Source organism: Pseudoliparis swirei, chromosome 8 (assembly GCF_029220125.1).
Source record: "Pseudoliparis swirei isolate HS2019 ecotype Mariana Trench chromosome 8, NWPU_hadal_v1, whole genome shotgun sequence".
Taxonomy (NCBI): Eukaryota; Metazoa; Chordata; class Actinopteri; order Perciformes; family Liparidae; genus Pseudoliparis; species Pseudoliparis swirei.
In genome coordinates, this window is record NC_079395.1 from 13,578,523 (window position 1) to 13,597,895 (window position 19,373).

The following is a 19,373-nucleotide window of genomic DNA, read 5'->3' on the forward strand; positions in this document are numbered from 1 at the left end:
GGCAACTTAAGAAAGTATCAAGTCTGCTTACAAGTTTACATTATGTACAGAGGTACATGGAAATGTCTAAGACCCTGCGACACAGTTGGCTATGATGTCCAGTGTGCTGTGCTTTGTACTAAGTGGGCTAAACATGAAACCCCCTGCTGATGTTCTTTCAGTTAGCAGTTATATTTCAGCCTCTGATACAGAATAATCAACAATTAAGACTACTTTATTATTTGTATTTATAAAGTTATAGATTTGTTGAAGTTCAGCAGATATGACAATGGTGATAACACAAATATAACATTCTGCTTCATAACATATCATACAATGTATAAAATAAGTTAATAAAGTAAAATAGTCTTTAGCACTTAGCAAACTTAGAAGTTTATTTTGAAATTTCCAGTTGAAAAAATGCACCTACCCTACATTAGCATTATAAATCAAGAGTCCAGCAGTGGTGTTACTAAATCAACAGTTCTACCAGTCATTTAATAGGATATCGAATGGAAAACAGCACACAACTGATTCTGGTGTAATGGATAGCAACATTGAATATATAAAGTATATCATTTGAGACTAACGCTGCCACCATCTGGAAGACTTGAGTAAAACAGGAAATGAGAGAAATATATTCCAAAATGTTTTATCATGAAACAGTGCAAATAGGCAACAGTCAATCTTATTATCTTATGATTACTGATTTCCTGATTCCACACAAAATGATGACATTTATTTGCATTTAACCAACTCAAAATATAAAATAGAAATTAATATATAATCAATTAGTATATCATTTTAAAATGTAAACCCCCATTAAGATACATGAGACAAAACACAGTTGACGTTTTTATTGCAAATAAGTTTAACATTGTCAAAACGACCGAAATAAATCACTTGTACGACTGCATTTAAAATATATATATGTAAGAATTAGAAAATAATAAACGGACTGATCAGGAAGTCAGTGACAAAACATCTCAATTGAACTTCAATACACAGAAGAACGGTATTAACATGTTTATTTTTTAAGAACATTTTAAGAGTTGTTTCTCATCAAATACCCTGGAAACGGTTCTCCTGTAACAGTTCAGCAACTGGTAAAAGATAAACACCCAGTTAACTCAAAGAAAGAAGAAACTTGACAGTGCACTTTGTCTCTGTGTGTTCACCTCATGCAAACAACTTGATTTTCAGCTGCTGTATCTTGGAATTCAGCTTGTGCCCATCTGAAGTCATGAAGACCTTCTGGAGGAACTCAAGGTGTACTTGAAGTTTTCTGGGAAGCTTAGATCAAGGGCATAAATGAGCCCAACCAGCACGATGAACGCCACGATGACACGGTCAACGTCGTTTAGGACTTTAATGCTTTCCATCACAATTCCCATGTCCTCTGGCTCCCCATCTCTTCGGATGATGTAAATCCCCATGACTATCACAGGTTCACATAGGTAAAGCTCAGGTGCAAAAGAACAGGCTGACTTCAGGTTTGAGTGACACAAAACAAACATTTTTACTTAAAGAAGGACTGGTCGTAGGTGAATCGGCACATGGGACAAAACACACACTAATGTGGCAGGGGACAAGGCAAAGACTGGGAGAATATATAATGGGGGGGGGGGACACAGGTGTGGAGCATTGGGGATCATTGAGACATGAGTGGCTGGGGCAGGTGCAGGGAATGAAACAATCAGGAGAGGCTGAGGGCAGGTGCAGGGAATGAAACAATCAGGAGAGGCTGAGGGCAGGTGCAGGGAATGAAACAATCAGGAGAGGCTGAGGGCAGGTGCAGGGAATGAACAATCACCGGGGAGACAGACACAACATTAACAGAGTGTTACAATGACAGTGTTTGCAATGTCCCTCTCTGCATCCTCAGAAGCAGAGGCCTGAACAACAAAGACACAGAATACTCGTGTTAAGTAAAACCATTAACAAATATATAGAGGAGAGAGATTATATACAGATTGACCATTTTTAAGTAGTGTGCCATGGTCAAAATAAGTGTGGGTAACACTGTTCTGACACTACATGGGTAACATATTGTAATAAACTTACCAGATACTCCTTGAAGAAAGAGTCTGGGTCTTCATTGAGGTCGATGACAAGGCTTCTCACGATGCTCTCCCTCCTGGTGTCGATGTCATACTGAAACAGGGGTGACAAATCAAGAAAGAAATTCTTGTTCTGTTACTAAATCTCTATAAAAGCACACATGACACTGGTACTTCTACTGGCCTTGGAGTTTTCTGTTTAGGGTGGCTTTTGTATGTGTGATTTAAAAGCTTACTCCATGAATTTAATGGACATAGACAATCCGTGTATGGACATGGGTAACAATAACTGTCCCTAAAATGCGCATGAGTCTGCCTGTAATGTTGCAAAGACAAATACCTGCTATAAAGTTCCAAACTGCATTCTTTACACTGTGATGTGCATACTCCTAGAAAGAAGAACAACATAATTAGCAAATAGCACACTGAAATTGAATATATTGCCCATTACTTACTATCATTAGGAGATTGCTTCAAGGAGCTTGGTAACGTTGATCCAACTGAAAAAGATGAGATAAATATATTAGTGGTGTGAAATGCTGGAATACTCCCAAGGCCACAAAAACGAAGTGCTTTGGGGCACTCTGATAAAATGTATTTAGAATGGACTAGCAGTTCACCTTTCACAGCAACACTAAAGCTACACATAACATCCATTTAATTATGAACGCATGTTAAATGAGATTTAGACTGTCATTTCAATAAAATATCATTCTCTTTGCCTTGATAATTATGCTGTGTTTGTTTTAAATTGACAGCATCACTATTCTTCTCTTGCTTCTCTAAGTTTACTTAGCAGATAGCCAACAGCAGATCCATGAAATGAAGACCCGGAAATCCAGAGTAGAGTTTATGGTTTATAGTATGAATCTTAATTTTGTAAAATTGTGGAAACATAACATGACATGACCTTACTAACTGTCCACACACATATGCATGAAAACAAACCACGAATCAGCACAACGCCATCATGCCAGAAATTACTAGCATCCATCAACATGAATCCCCTGACTACTTGACGAAATGGTGATGAGTACACATATTCTACTATAACAGTATTACAGATAATATACAGTAGCAGGTATTTACATGCGACATACATAAATACTCACATACTTAGAACTTGAAAGGCTATCAAGCAGTAAAGGGGAAACGTAGCTGCTGCATGTTCTCTCAGTAGAATCAATAAACAAAAGGAACTAACTACGGTAATAGAGGAGGGATAAATTCAAGAACAAAAAAGCAATTGTATTCTACGCCACTTGGCGTCTCTAATGCAACGCATGACAATGTGCCCACAGTCACCTAACTCACTGACTCCTGCGTTCAAGCAGCGCAACGGTCATATAAATACAATGAGTAAAATCAACATTGATGTGTTTATTGTTTGTTTGCCCAGTTCCAAAGATAATAGCTTACTCTGCGTATTGACCAGAGCATAATAATAAACGCATAACAGATCTGTTCTTTACAATGCGGACGGTCCGCCGCTCTGCTATGTCCACTTGAATGCAGATGTCCGTTCTACTTTAATTCTATTTCTACGCTGCTGCCGTAAAACAACGCTAACTGAGCAGCTCCTGCGGCTCGCTCTGCCTGCCTACATTATGGCGCAAGAGAGGGCGAGACCCGTAGTCCGCTAGTTTAACGACTCTCCATTGTGTTCTTTAGTGCAGACCCTTCGCTGCGGCGCTGTGTCGGAGCAGTGACCCGACAACGACTTGTCTATAATGCTAACCACGTCGGCTACCTAGTTTATAAGCTAGCCTGCCATTTCGGACATTTTGCCTGGCTAAATTATCACGGCTGTTCCATATTGTGGGAATTACTACAGAACGAAGGCATGAATTGAAAGAGGTTCATTCTAAACTACTATGACAAACAAATACTGTTACTTACGAAGTAATTTAGTTGGGTTGAGCCCGCGTTAATCTTGCTGCTTCTGGTCAGGTCACAGTCAGGAGAAAAGACGGAAAGATCACTGAGAGCGTAAAAGTAAAAGTAAATATGTAATAAAGAAGTTAAAAAGTCATTAAAAGTAAATAAGTAAAAAAGTAATATAAAAGTACAAAAGTAATAAAAAGTACATAAGTAATAAAAAAGTACAAAAGTAATAAAAAGTACATAAGTAATGAAAAAGTACAAAAGTAATAAAAGTAAATAAGTAATAAAAAAGTACAAAAGTAATAAACAATTACAAAATAATGAAAAAGTACAAAAGTAATGAAAAAGTAATAAAAAGTTATAAAAAGTAATAAAAGTAAAAAGTTATCAAAAAGTCATAAAAATGATAAAAAGTAGTAAAATAATAAAATAGTAATTAAAGTAATCAAAAGTTATCAAAAAAGTTATTAAGTAATACAAAGTAATAAAGTAATACAAAGAAGGGGAAACAAGTTATAAAGTAGCGAGGTTCATTCTAAACATAATATGACAAACTAATATAATTACGTACCAAGTAATTTAGTTGGTATGAGTCTGCGTTAACCTTGCTGCAATCTTGTCAGGTCACAGTCAGGAGAAAAGACGACTGAGAGCGCGAGATCTGTCACGTGCGCAAAGGGTAGCCCCAATTAAACACATTTATTTTGTGTTGATATGCACACCATCTAACCTAAACAAATCTAATGAATGAAAGTATTCCTACATTTTGTGTTAGACACATTAAATATAAATATCTTCATTTTTGTAATTGATTTAATTAAATGTATCAAACCATATTTAAATGTATCACCTCTAAGAAGGAGGGCTTGAATCGTTTTTTGAGTATAACTCTCAGTTTGGCAAGTCAAGAGGAAAAGCATATATTTTAATTCTATTTTACAAATATTACTTTGTTTGTTCCATATCTTCAAAACACAAATATTGACAATTTGTATAATTTATAAATATAATGAATACTATTAGAGTAATTTTGTATTTTTTGTTGTTGTCCCACTACAACATATTGTTGGTCCTGAAGCTTCAGTTTGTCAGCAATCTCAATGCAAATGCTAATAGTCTGACCTATAAGAGGATACTTGTTTGTAGATGGTACAACGACGACCTCTAGTGGCAGACGGCAAACACTGCAGCGAGTAAACACTCGTATCCGTTGTTTTTGTAGATGTTTATTATGGAGGACCAGGCACGTGCACAGACATTTTGGGAGGCAGGTGCTCAAACCAAAAAAAGGGCACCCATCGTCAAAAATGTTTCGTGACAGAGTTGAAGCATAAGCAGCAATACACTAGTGAAGCTGTCCTCGACCTGCGTTTCCTCTGGGCAGGATTAGACAGCTAGCTTACATTTTGACATTTACTTTATGAATAAAGATTAATTATTATATGGCAACGACAGTACAAGTGTTCTGATTGGCTAATGGGTCGTCATGCCAGCCACGTATTGCCCTCCTCGCCAGTCTGATACGGATATTGCCCTCAGGTATTGCCCTCTGATGTCATTTTCAAAATGAGCGATATTGATAGACATCAACAACCAAGAGGAAATTCAGAAGCAGCGAAAATGTGTTATTGAAAGTGATGAAGAGGAGAAACTATAGTTTGAATCACTTGTGTTGTTACTTTTACTGTAAATTAAAACTATTTTAGCTGAGCCGTGTTGTCCATTTTCTAAAAGATTGATTGTTGTAAGACTGGAACAAATCAAACAAAGACATACATAAGAGGTAAAACAATGAGGCACAAGGATAGCATGACACTGAGAGCTAGCACTGTTAGCATAGTTTAGCTGCTATTTTCTTGCTATGAATTCTCGTGAGCGCGGAGCATGTCGGGGCGAGAGAGCTGCTGGAGGAGGATCTCAGTAGGGAGTTTGTTGAAGACATCTGGATGGCCTTCCACCGCACTGGTTTTTGCAGACTTGACCAAGTTCCTGAAAAGAGAAAGCAATAGTTGAATTACTAAAACAAAGCCAACAATTAAGGTATTTCTGTAACAGAAAGTAGATAATTTTAAACATTTAAATTATAGCCGAATAAGTATTAATGTGATGAAATATAATACTTAAATTTCCCAACCCCTAATTTTCACATTACTGTTTAGTATCATCTGCACTAACCTGTTGTCCTATTTTGAAAAGTAGGACCCTCGCTGCTTCAAATTCCACATCTTCTAATTTGGATATCAATATAATATAAATCATGGAGGGATTTTATTGTCCTATAAGGTTAGCTCCAAGACACATCTCTTTATCAAACGTGTGTGTATGATTGTGAGGAGCTGGATTGATGCTGAGGTAACACATCTTGTATTAATGTGTGCGTAATCATGGTATACACAAAAAGGATACGTGTTGTGGTATGAACCACTGCAGGGAAAATAATAAACTAAAGATAAGGGCCAGCATCACACTGAGCAGGGATTTTTAAACAGTGAGCTTGTCCAATTAAAGGAATCTAAAATACAAAATACAAAATCCCTTTTCTTCTTCAAAATAAAACCACACGCGGAAAATTGAGACAAACGAACTAACTCAAATATTGTGTAATTTAGGCTATTTCATAACAACAACAACAACAACAACAACATATTGACCTCAAAAGTGTATTTCATATTGTTTTGTACACGGGAGTTTACCGAGTTTATCATGGGTGATGTCATACATAACAGCCTCCTTTATTTTCCTTTAGGGTAAAGTTGTAAAAAATAGCTTTCACTTAAAATTACCTCACGCAGCGCTTCCGTCTTCATGATACGGAACAACGTGGCCCGTCTAATTGTAAATGTATTCCCGTGTTGGGAGCCAGTGATAAAACACAGGTCATGAAATTGTTGTCTTCAGAACCAAGGGAGAAACGACCTGTTGGTGGAACCAATGCTCCGTAGCATATGTTCCGACCGAGGCTTTATATGAGTGGCACATTTTGAGAAAGTTACTATTCACGTACGCTGTTCGATGTACGCCCTTTCTGAGCGCCGTAAACATCAATGCTTTCAAGCGGTGAACACAACGACTACGGAACTTGCGTAAATCGACCGCGGTGGACGTTTCTTCAGTGGAGCTGGTTGTCCGTCACGCGTTGGTAGCAGTTAGGGGATTTGACTCGTGATATTTATGAAGATATTTTGATTAAGTGGGGGGAAAAACATTACATTACAACATCTCTATGTACCAGTAACTTTAAAATCCAACAGACCGTCCTCAACGAGAGCATACACACAACATCTATTAGCTAACTGTCGCTATTGCTAGCTATCTTTGATCAAACTGAATACACACGATCAATTTATTACACACTTAATTTAATTTGACTGCGGACCTCATCGGTGAACATGGCGGCGCGGATGATCTCACAGGAAACCTTTGATGCTGCTGTCAAAGAAAACATGGAGGAGTTTGAGATGGACTCCGCCGAGGCGTTGAAGGAGTCTGTGGAGCAGTTTGAGTCTCAAGGTAACGCAGCTAGAAAGATCAGTGACTGACAATGGAGGAGGCTGAGCCGGTTATGATCAATACTTCAGAATCAGAATGACAAGTAAAACATACCACGTGCTAGACATCATGTCTTGCTGTTTCTGGAAAATATGCATACATTAAAACCCTCTTAGTGCCTTCGAGACTGCCACAAATACACACCTCTGTACCTTTATGTTGAGTTTAAGATGCTTAAGTAATAAATCGTCATATATTTTTCATCCCCTAATTAACTTGAATAATTGTCCCCCAACCCACACACCAAGTTGAGCTGCAGTGTGACTGTTTTTAAAGATTCCTCTTTGGATAGTTAATATTCTTACATTCAGATTGTTCAGAGTGTGCAGTAAGGTACCATATAACACACTCCTACGCACCTGTCCGTTTTAACTTAGTTTTGAATGCTTACTGCATGTTTTCTTTTTTGTGTTTGATATTTTGTGTTATTAACACCAATCTTATGTGTGGCTGCAGGTGTGAACCTCCGTTGTATTGTAAAAGCTGTACCAGTGGTTTCATTTGATGATGAGCAAGAGGAGCCAAAACACGAGGTCTTAAAGGTATGTTCCTTTTTTTTGGTGAATGGGTAATCACTGACTGCAAAAGTGTCAACATCTCTTGTCTTTTTACCCCCCACTTCTAGATGTTGGATTCCCTCCGCACTGGGATAGATTCTGCCAGTTTAAAGGAAGTGACGGTAGACATAAAACTCTTCACTGTGCAATGCTCACTTGGATTTGCCCAGAGGTACCTGGCTGCCCAAAAGGACGCCTACCCCGTCATCCTCTCTTACTGCAAAAAGAGTGTGGAGGAGCAGGAAGCTGTGTTGACTGCACTGACTGCTCTGGCTGGATTGACAGATGGACAGCCAGACTTGATGGATGCAGAGGGCCAGCAGTTCCTTTTGAATGCCCTTCAGAAATACAAGGCCGATTCCTCTGTTATGCGTGCAGTCATCTGTACTGTGCGTCACTGCTGTTTGAAACATGAAAAGAACAGGCAGAGTTTGATCAAAGCGGGCGTCCTGCCTCTTCTGATCGGTGCCATCACACAACACGGTGGATGTGCTGAGCTCGTCAAGATGGCCTCTTCAGCGCTGAGGGTTATGACCTTTGACGATGACATCCGTGTCGCGTTTGGGAATTCTCATGAACACGCCAAGATTATTGTTCTTGAGCACAATGGACTGAAGGTTTTAGTTGACGCTGCAAAAGGTGAGGCCAAATGATGCCTAGTTTATGTGGGTATTTAGCATAATTACTTCAACTACTTTGTCTTTTCTTAGTCAGAGTCTGATTTCATTAATGTAATTTACTTATCTCCCTCACAGCTCACGCTGCTAATACTTCTCTTCTGAGTGAGCTGTGTGCCACTCTCGCCCGCCTGGCTGTAAGGAATGAGTTCTGTCAAGAGATCTGTGATCTTGGAGGATTGAAGCTCATCATGACGCTGCTGGCGGACAGCTATGAGAAACCGGTAGCCAACTTGAAAACAAGGGATTGTAATACAAACTGGTTCAAGATTTGATTTACATGTTTTTCTTCTGCTCACTGAACTGATGTTCTTCTTGCAGGAGTTGGTTCGGCAGGTCCTTATCGCAATACAAGCTGTCGCAGGAAATGACGATGTGAAGGATGCAGTTGTTGATGCTGGAGGAGTCCAGCTCATTGTCATTGCCATGAACAGACACATGAACAACTCTTCTGTGAGTTGAATATCCTAATATTTACCTTTTATTTTATATACAAACTTTAATATTGGTTGTTTCTATTCAGTTTGTTGGATGACAATCAAGTTGAGTTATAAATCAATTCTGCAAATGTCCTAAGATTGTGTTCACCTTCTGCTGTAGGTGTGTGAGCAAGGCTGTGCATGCCTCTCAGTCCTTGCTTTGCGAAAACCCGACAACTGCAAAGTCATCATGGAAAATGGAGGTGCCTTGGCGGCTGTGCAGGCTATGAAGATACACAAAGATGCAGTAAATGTGCAGGTGATATGAAGTCATGTAATAATAATGAATATGCTTACTTAAACAAACTGGTCCTCTGATAGTCTGACAATGCTCTCTGTCCCTGTTTTATTTCTTTATGAACAGAAACAGGCATGTATGGTCATGAGAAACCTGGTCGGACGTATGAATGAGTTAAGCAAACCAATCTTGGAGATGGGAGCAGAAGCCCTGATAGCCGAGGCACTAAAGACCCATGAAGACTGCTGTGATGTGGGTAAAGCAGCCCTCAGAGATCTGGGATGCCAGGTGGAACTCCGAGAGCTGTGGACTGGCAAACATGGCAGCCTCACCAACTGAAAGTAGAGGACAGCAATCACTCCTTCCCATGAGTTGGCCTGAAATGCAAAGCAAGATTAAATGCTATGTTGGTGTACCAAACCAATAGTTTAAGAAGATGCATCTACCCAGGTACACTTTTCTGCTTGGGAAAAGCTAGTCCCGCAGTGTGCTCTTTTGAGGTTGAATAGGTTTTCCAATCCTTTTTTTTTTTTTTAAAGTAATAATTGTCCTCTTAAAAATGTTTTGTTAGCTATTATAATTTTGTTTACAAATGCCAATTGCCCAATTGTGTGTATATATATATCTATATGTATCACAGTTATGTAATTAGAATGGTAGGAGTTGAATTTGTATGATTTCTGTGTTTTTGCTTCTATGCATAGAATGTTACTGCACTATGTGGTGCAAATTCCTTTCTGATGTTGGCATAGCCACATTTTTACATCTATTTAATGCCTTATACTTTACAGATCAAAAATATTTCCATTTGTTTGTATATGGTTTACTTATTAAACAACTGGAATATCTGATACTTACCTACCAAAGACACCATGACAGTGTATATCTGGCATCATTAGGATACAACTATGGCTCTGATCATCGCACGCGGTTAAACTGTCAACTTCACGGACAATAAATAACTTCTGAGAAATAATACTGAGCCCGTTTGTTTCCTTCCAAGTTGACGCCCCTCGAACCGACCTATCCAAACAGCCACCTTGTCGTACAGACTTCATTTCCCAGAATGCCACTGTGCTCGTCCTTGTCAGAATCCAATGTCTCCACGCTGTCACGGGTAGTAACGGCAGAAGTCACACAGCATGGACGGTGCTCGTCAGTTAAAGTCACTTCAGACCCAACGAATGTGATGAATGTGTGAAAGGCAGTGCCGTCAACGCGAGGAGACGTTTTTAGAAAGATACACGCGCACTATTAATACACACAACAAGGTTGACCAGAGAAACATTTACGGTAATGTAGCAGTAAGCTAACAGCTCGCTAACTTGAAAACTGCTTCCGAACAACCTGCTGCCGCCAAAGCACCAGAAAGCTGTGAGCTGGTGTCAGCTCTGTAAGGTAAGAACGAGACGTTGGTGTTTGTAACGGCTGACAGGTCCATAGGTTGTAAAGTGGGCAAGTTTCGACATTCCTGGCGGTTGGACCAGGCAGAGACGGAGGAAGCGCGGTATTTATTTTATAGATGCATATCTAATTTTGGACAAACCTGTATGTATTTTTTACCATACATGTCATTGTAGTTATGCAATGAAAGTATTCACAGAACTAATCTGAAAACAATAATATTCTTCATGCCAAGGAAAATGGTGAAATACGGGATACAAAGCTGTTAAAAGATGTTTGTCTCCTGACATAACAAGAACACCAGGAGGTAGACAAACACCTCATAATGCAATGCAGTCTCCTGGAGCTACACGCAAGAAGACACGGCTGTATATATATTTATTAATGTGTTTAAAAATATACACTGTTTATCCTCAAGGGCGACCTTTTCATGGCTGTGAGTGGTATTTTAGATCATAGATGAGTTGGAAACTTCCTGCAGCCAAGCCTGAGGCACACCTAGTTAACAGGTTTAGAAGTAAGGAAGAAGGAAACAATACAATGGTATGCATGTGGAAGGAGGCTGGTTCAGGACAGTGGTTGAAGCCGGATCAAGTTTATCTTTAGTGAAGTATTACAACTTTCCAATGGGGAACTGTAACATTAAATGGAATAATGTACTGAAAAAGTAAATAAAAATAGGATAATCCGTTATTTATATATGAGCTATATCACTATTGTTCTCACCATTATTGTTGTTTTGCTGTTTAGAATAACATATATGTATGTTAGAAAAAATGGTAGCTGTCATGAACATATGTCTTGCAGACCTACATCAACAGACATGCTAACTTTTTACATTTACATCCTGTATATTGTATACATACGTTTGAGTTGTGATTTATGTAAAGTGGTTTGAGCAATGCTTGGCTGTTTATCCTGCGCAGTGGGTAATATGATCCTGTGGGGTTGAAGGTTGCATGACGAGGTGATTTGTCCAGTGAAATGGGTAGCTCATTGTTCAACATGCAGACGTTGTATTGTTCAGAAAGACCTTTCACCGACAACTCAACTTCAACCGTCAAGAGATATTTGTGGGTGTACCTCGCAGTAGCTTGACTAGCTCAGTGTTTATACAGCCTTTAATGGTGTGGAAGTTGGTTAAATATAAATGAATTATTTTCGAGGTAACTATTTACTCTAGTTGGGTGTTGTCTTTACAGTCTCTTGTTAGCACAGATGTTGGTCATCACTTATTGACATGACGCTTTGACACTATAATATATGTCTGTGTCTCCAGGTTTAAACAGGTCTAGACTTGAATTAGTTTGCATTCACTGCAAGTGCAGCCTGACGAAGCCAGCTATATTCCTGAATGCAAAATCTTTATTCGTAGACAGTGTTGGCAATGTCATGCGTGTCACTTCATCCTGACACAGAAGCTTATCCACCACAATATCTTGTCAATTGTTGTATATTTAGATTTGCCTAAAACTGATCTTGTTTTCTCTCTCTGCCCGTTTGCTCTCTTCTGTAGCTCTGGGCTCCGGTGTTGGTGCCCCTCTTGCGGTGGTTGAATTCATGAGCCCGCTCGGTGACAGCCGCGCATAGTCCTCTGGGATGGGGACTGGCGTACAGGAACAACGGGCAACACTCACGCAGGGAGAAGGGAGCTATGAGGTGACATTTATAGACATGATTCAGTTGTTTAAGGGAAACGGCCAACAATTAATTATTTTTCTTTTTTGTTCCTTTTTTGTCTGTCAATGTTATTCAGCTGTCTCATTTAGAGACCTGAGACATTAATCAACGTGAGCAATGACCATATTATTGTGGAGAAAAAATAAGTGTCGTTATCTGATTTTCTTCAATTGTGGCATCCAAATGCTATTTCAGTGTCACTGTTTTATCTATGTGCTGCTTTTGTTTAAAGTGCTCTCTGCTTGCTGCTCTGCTGTATTGCATGTGTAAGATGTGATCATTAGGCTGAGCTCAGGAGCTTCATGGCTTCTTCTCTGTATTTGGGTTAATTCATCTACTCCCATTTGTTATGGTTTGTGAACTAGTTATTCCGATGTGATCTATTATTCTTTCATAACTCCCAAGTTAATGATCGACAGCATCTCAAACACAACTTGGTATAAGGAGGCAGCTTTCACAGGATTCACTCTGTTGGTGTTGATGACCCTGAATGTGATTCCTCCGTAACTATGCAGGGCCTCAAGCACACTCGGTCTGTCCTCAACTCGCTCTTCTCTGGGGCTTTAGCAGGGGCTTTGGCCAAGACAGCTGTCGCCCCATTGGACAGGACTAAAATCATCTTCCAAGGCAAGTTGAATTCTCAGCTGACCTTAAAAGTGGAAAGTGTTTTCAAATTTGAAATGACCCACATATATGCCGTGGAATTATATCTGGAGCTAATGGTATGTTTGTGATGTATTTATACCAATGACAATATTGGAAAATGAGTGATGATGTACATAAACACTGGACATTTATATTGCTCATATGTTTTGTTTTCTAGTGTCTTCAGCAAGATTCTCTGCCAAGGTATGTTTAATCACTTTTTGTTAATGTTAGTTTCTTGGTTAAACTGTGATTCTTATTCATAACAAGGGATTATTTCACACCTGTTGCAGTTAACATAAGCCACACTTTAAAGTTTAATTCAGAGTTAAAATGAAATTGCATACAAATTGCATGCAATGTTTATTTAGTAACATAATAGTTGTCAGTCTGATCGTGGAAGAGTTATTTCAAATGAAGAAGACAAGACAAAAATAAATGATCATGAATCATGAGCATGTATGTGTTCATGTGCACACGCTACCTCACAGGAAGCCTACAGGTTGATCTACCGCACCTACCTGAAGAATGGCTTCCTCAGTCTGTGGAGGGGCAACTCTGCCACCATGGTGCGAGTCATCCCATACGCCGCCATCCAGTTCTGTGCACACGAGCAGTACAAGGGACTGTTAGGAGGCTACTATGGCTTTCAGGGGAAGTACGTGTCAGTTTATTCTGGTAGACCCACTACTCGGGTCCGTTGGCCCATCTAATGACCTTTATCGTGTCTTTATTTATCTTGTGGGGTAATACAAAATCTGTGAGGCTAATACACACAATTGTTTTTCTCTGTGGTCCAGCGTCCTTCCTCCAGTACCACGGTTATTGGCTGGGTCCATGGCGGGTGCCACGGCAGCCATGGTGACCTATCCTCTGGACATGGTGCGAGCTCGGATGGCTGTAACACCAAAGGAAATGTAAGATCATCTTTAACTACTGATAGACAGTCATCAGTGGGTATTTAACACATACACACTGACAATAGCACTACAGCTAAATAACACAAGGAGCTCTGTTAGGTGTCCTCCTGTAAGGTTGACTATAACATATGGAACATTTGGATGGCTTATCAAGAGGGTTTGAATACTTTGGAACAACTGCAGTAAATATTTGTCTGTCAGGTGTCAGATCTCCTCGGGATGATGCGCTTGTTGCTGGCACTGATTTAAGCCGTTGATTATTAGTAAATATTCATTATTAAAGACTTGATAGGTGGTCATACAAATAAAATCTGTTCTAATGGATACTTGTATACACCGCACAGACATCTGAGGAAGTTTGTGCTCCTGTTTAGCCTTGAATGGACTTCCTCACCAAGTTTCATGCTAATAGGTTTTGTTTTTTTGTCGTTTTTTATTTTTAGGTACAGCAACATCATGCACGTGTTTGTGCGGATATCCCGAGAAGAGGGCCTGAAGACGTTGTTTCGAGGCTTTACTCCCACCATGCTGGGTGTTATTCCCTATGCTGGTCTCAGCTTCTTTACCTATGAAACACTGAAGAAATTACATTTCGGTAACTTTCATGTCTATATCTAATTGTGTACTGAACCCTTTTTTCCCGCACCTAATGATAATGTTGAATATAATAGGGCAGCACCTAACAATAATTTATTTATCAATTGATTTAATGATCATTTTTTGTTTATTGGTACGTTGCCATAACAGCAGCGGTGCAGACATTTCTTTTAACATTGGGGCGATGAAGAAATATTTAGTAAGATCAATTTTAAGTGACTACTACCACATTTTGATAATCCCAACACATCCTGCTTTGGTGAGGTGTCCCGCTGCCACCGACGTCTTTCAGAAACCATTTCCAATTTGCAGAGTTTATAGAGCATCGCTTTGGTGCGTCTCACATTGTGTGGGCCGAAGGACACGGCGCGGCCATTCTAGTGACGCTCAAACAGACGTTAAGGCCAAGTATAAGTGGCCCGAGTGTATTTACTGTGACACTTCTTAACATCCTCCTCTCCCATGTAGAGCGCAGCGGGCGCCCCCAGCCCTACTCGTATGAACGTCTGGCGTTTGGAGCCTGTGCGGGACTTCTTGGCCAGTCGGCGTCTTATCCTCTGGACGTGGTGCGACGTCGTATGCAGACTGCAGGAGTCACAGGTCACACGTACGGCACCATCCTGGGCACCATGAAGGACATTGTAGCTGAGGAAGGGGTCATCCGTGGACTCTACAAAGGTCTCAGTATGAACTGGGTCAAAGGGCCCATTGCTGTGGGGATCAGCTTCACCACCTTTGACATGACGCAGATTCTCTTGAGGAAACTGCATCAGTTACGGCTCGGTAACAGCGACACAGAGAGAGGGAAACGGGGATAGCGGGGCGACGAGTTCCCCTTCCACCCTCCGAACAGAAAAGGAGAGAGGAACAATTCTGTGTTGCTGGATGAAAGCAAACACACACAGCCTCAGGATGCGGGATGTTGATGTGTTCTTTGGCTCTGTCGGTGTGCAGCGGGAGGTGCAGTCCCTGTGGGCGTGAGGTATATTGGATGGTACAGAATACCTGTACACACTGTTGTCATGTACAGCTCAGTGCAATATACTCTGATTTTCTGTGTGGTTGTGTGCACACGTAATTTATAACGCATTTCCCCTCGTGGACCAGGCCTGTGAGGGTCAGTCAGGGAGTTTAGAGGTCCGTACCCACTCGGGTGTCTCCTGCCTCGTGTGTCGGCTTCAAACGGACACCTTCTAGTGTAAAGCAGGAGGCCACTCATTTCTAAGTTACCTTTTAGGATGCATTTGTTTGAATAACCCCATTGAGATTAGTTTAGTCACGAGTGAGTTTATTATTGACTGGAGAAATTATTCCAAAATTTTGAATATGAGCGTGTTGCCGTTTCTATGATATTAGTGGTGTTTGTATATAAAAGCACATAAATTCTCAGAGTACGACTTTGGAGCAAACATCTTGTCTAGCACATTGTTTTGTTCAGATTGAATATATTGAAATCATTAGGAGTCCAGTATCTATAAGTGGAGCTCCTGAAGATTGAATTCACAGCCTTTTATTTGTAGTTCAGTTCCAGTGAGGACTGCAGACTATTGCACTAGATTATATGCCAGTGCCAACATACATGAAGGACAAAGAGCGCTCAGATAATTTAGTTTGTCTTCGCTGTGAAGATAATCAGCCTTTTGAAAACAAGTGTAATTTGCGAAGGCAAGTTTAGTTGTTTGTGTGTCGATACATGCAGACCGATATGTCTACGAGACGTGAGGACTAGTTGAAAAATAACCTCTTTGGACATGCGGTGCCATGATATACACATAAAGCAAGTCGATGGGCCTTTTTCCAAATTTGGGATCGTAGACACTGATTTGACGTTGTGTGAGAGGTGTCGCTATATCTCTGGTAATCTCAGAACTATTTTGGTTTGGATTTAAATATTGAAAAGAGTTTATTATTTTCTGTCTACCTCCAGTAAGTCCCTGGTCATGAACGAAGACGGACACGTATACGTCTTTAAATGTTGTCTTCCATTTGCTGTTGTTTTGGGAGCATTAAAACATTGTCGAGCTGTGCCGGTATTCACTCATGAATTAGCTGCACTGGACATATGCACACACACCTCAAGAAGAAACCGCTTCAGTTCTCGGCTCCAGGCGTGACTCTTTCTATTTCAGTATTCTCAGTGTTCTGTTTATCTCGGCACACAATGAAACGTTCACGATGTTCTTTCATGTCAAGCTTCATGTGGAGATGTGTCAAAAACGGGACTGACCGCTCAGTTTGTATTTGACTGTCTGAGACGGTTTGGGGAGTCTTGACACAGGGGGCGCCCAGTCATTGAAGAGTGTCAATAGTTTCTATTCCTAGACCACATACCGAGGGAGGAGGGTGAGCTGAGGGAGCAGCTGGGTGCAGAGTGCAGGACGTTGTCCTGTCCTTGTATGTGTAAGGATATACATTGAAACTCAAGTATTGGTATTTAAATGTGTATGTTTCACTGTGCGGCCCACTGATATGTTGGCACTCACACTTGATCAATCATCTGACAAATTGTCATAGTTTTCGTAATGTCTTAACATTGATAATTTACTACATCTACTGACCAGCAGGCAGACGACCCACAAGCTTCACTGCTGTAGAAAAGCAACAGTTGGAGTTTGAGAATCTAATCCACGAATGTTTTGTGAGATCACTACTTAAAACCAAATTGAGTAATTGTTTTCCCTTTCACTAATCAAATAGTTGCTACTTGTCGGCTCTGAGGAAAACAATCCTGTTGTGTTTGTGACGTCGGCGGCAACAATAATAGCCTACAAGTTGTCTATTGCCACTTTAATATCAACCTTTTTTTCCATTTAACAAGAGGCCACATTTCTCAAATGTCAAATATTCCTAAACACAAGCAGCATAAAAATGTCCAACACTGGCATTTCATCTGCGTAAAGCTTTGGGTCGGTACCAAAGAAATTATTGAGATTCGATGCCCAGCCGTCTGGAACGGCTGCTTCACTTTGCCCTCATTCGGTCAAGTCACCCCTCCCCCGACCTGCCTGTCTGACCAGCACCATTGCACCCGTCAGTTCATGGATGTTGTGATTGTTTCCGTCATTGTTCAGTAAATCCGCGCTGTTCAAATGAGCAGGTCTGTTCAACCCTGAGATGAAGACACTTGGTGTTCATCCTCAGAAAGAGAGCGGACTTAAACTCGGGGTTCGTGACACCGGAAAACAAAGTTTCCCATCTCAGGCTTCATCAACTCAGAGTTCGTGTTTAGCCTCAGAGTTTGTTAAACCTGTTTCCTGAAATGGGACCCAGGAGTAGGAGCGCCCTCGGGGCCGACACAAACAGACTCTAAGCAAACACTGGTGATGCGTTCAGGCTCACAGTGTCGTCTGTTCATATCGGGGTGTTCTCGCTGTCCCTGAAGCGTGCACCAATGCTGTGATGTAGAACAGCAGCTGAACGCTGAATGACGGGTCGCTCCTGAATCTCAAGTGCCTAGCAAAGAATGTTTGTACTGTGAGCTGCTTACCGACCCTTTTGAAGGTTGCTTCCATTGTCTAGCCTTTGCTTTGGTTGTGAAGTTACACATATACGGTGCAGACGATGGTGTGAGCATTGTTAGACCTCTGACTGGATGTATTACTCAAGGTCCAGTTTTTCTGTGAATTTTGTAAAACGTATAAACTGCTCGGCCGTGTTCTGCCGTCTCGGGAGAGCTGCGTGAACCGCGGCTCCCTCGCAGACTCCAACCATCCATTCCAACCAGTCTAAGTATTTTTTTACCCTGATTCCGATTGGATGAGCATTGTAATGTCATCATCTCCCTGAAGATCAAGTGAAGTATGTTAATGCTGTGATAAGGAAAGTAACAACAGGCTGCTTAAAAAAAAACAGACAATCATGAAATGCCAAAAAAAGTTTTAATTTAGCAAGAAATTAAGTGGCCTACTGATGAAGAATACTAAATCACTCCAACTAAAAAGTTTTGGAAACAAAATGGGATGAAAAAAACAAGTGCTCTTGTAGAAGCACATGTGATTGTTTTGGCCCTGTGTGGGTAATCCTACGTGCTGCACGTCCAGCAGGTCGTTTTGTTTCAGTGCAGCAGCGATAAGACGCTGTGTTGTGGTTTGTGCCAACTGAATGTAAACCGAGCTACTAATACCACACCCTGGGTTTATTCTGTATGTATCTGTAGGACATTTTGAAATATACAATTCCATCATAAAAGTGGATGTTAACAACAGATTGATGCTTGTTATTATTTCATTGTTTTCCTTCAGTGCCTGAATGATGCCGTTGTAGTTTTTGTGGATTTAAAGTTTAGGATCAATATTTTTTTTTCCAATGTGGTATTTGACGTTAATGCTCAACACTCGGACTAGTCCATTGTTTCATTATTTTGATTTAAAATAAACATCTTTTATTGTATTGTACGTTAAATGTAAATTATGAAGATATTAAGGCATTGCGTAAACTAGTGAGAAATAACATTCAAATAACGCCTGAAGCATAATCACACATACACATTTCCTATTAATTATAAGCTTGTTGAGTTGCCTGTTAATAGTAATGTAGTGGCCCAAAGTAACACAGAATATGATACACAAATTGAAGATTAATATGTGAATAAGGATATAAATATATTTATGAAAAGTAATAATTACATTTGGAATATAGTTTAATAAGTATAAATAATAAATTTGAAAAGAATGTATATAAATGCGTATGCATTTATATATAAAT

At 40.1% G+C, this 19,373-nt stretch overlaps 2 protein-coding genes and 1 long non-coding RNA gene across 5 annotated transcripts; 2 read left to right on the plus strand and 1 right to left on the minus strand.

Annotated features, from left to right (window-relative positions):
- Nucleotides 1-821: 821 nt before the first annotated feature.
- On the minus strand, nucleotides 822-4,005 carry LOC130198331 (uncharacterized). Its single transcript, XR_008832620.1, has 5 exons — nucleotides 3,939-4,005; nucleotides 2,495-2,539; nucleotides 2,380-2,428; nucleotides 2,044-2,133; nucleotides 822-1,874 (listed from the first exon to the last, which is right to left on the minus strand). It is a non-coding gene; the product is annotated as an uncharacterized LOC130198331 (long non-coding RNA).
- A 3,000-nt stretch (nucleotides 4,006-7,005) lies between these two features.
- armc6 (armadillo repeat containing 6) lies at nucleotides 7,006-10,399 on the plus strand. Its single transcript, XM_056421041.1, has 7 exons — nucleotides 7,006-7,433; nucleotides 7,929-8,014; nucleotides 8,098-8,668; nucleotides 8,785-8,930; nucleotides 9,028-9,159; nucleotides 9,307-9,444; nucleotides 9,550-10,399. Exons 1-7 carry the CDS (start codon nucleotides 7,313-7,315, stop codon nucleotides 9,760-9,762), a joined length of 1,407 nt encoding a protein of 468 aa, XP_056277016.1. The 5' UTR covers nucleotides 7,006-7,312; the 3' UTR covers nucleotides 9,763-10,399.
- A 140-nt stretch (nucleotides 10,400-10,539) lies between these two features.
- Nucleotides 10,540-18,873, plus strand: slc25a42 (solute carrier family 25 member 42). 3 transcript variants are annotated; one of them, XM_056421465.1, is made up of 8 exons: nucleotides 10,540-10,821; nucleotides 12,344-12,486; nucleotides 13,023-13,134; nucleotides 13,331-13,356; nucleotides 13,644-13,810; nucleotides 13,953-14,069; nucleotides 14,516-14,667; nucleotides 15,138-18,873. In XM_056421465.1, the coding sequence occupies exons 2-8, from the start codon at nucleotides 12,427-12,429 to the stop codon at nucleotides 15,485-15,487; spliced, it is 984 nt and encodes a 327-aa protein (XP_056277440.1). In that variant the 5' UTR covers nucleotides 10,540-10,821; nucleotides 12,344-12,426; the 3' UTR covers nucleotides 15,488-18,873. The 3 variants fall into 3 exon arrangements, with proteins under 3 accessions (XP_056277440.1, XP_056277441.1, XP_056277443.1); XM_056421466.1 differs by having other exon boundaries at nucleotides 10,540-12,486; XM_056421468.1 differs by having other exon boundaries at nucleotides 13,075-13,356.
- The last annotated feature ends 500 nt before the right edge of the window (nucleotides 18,874-19,373 follow it).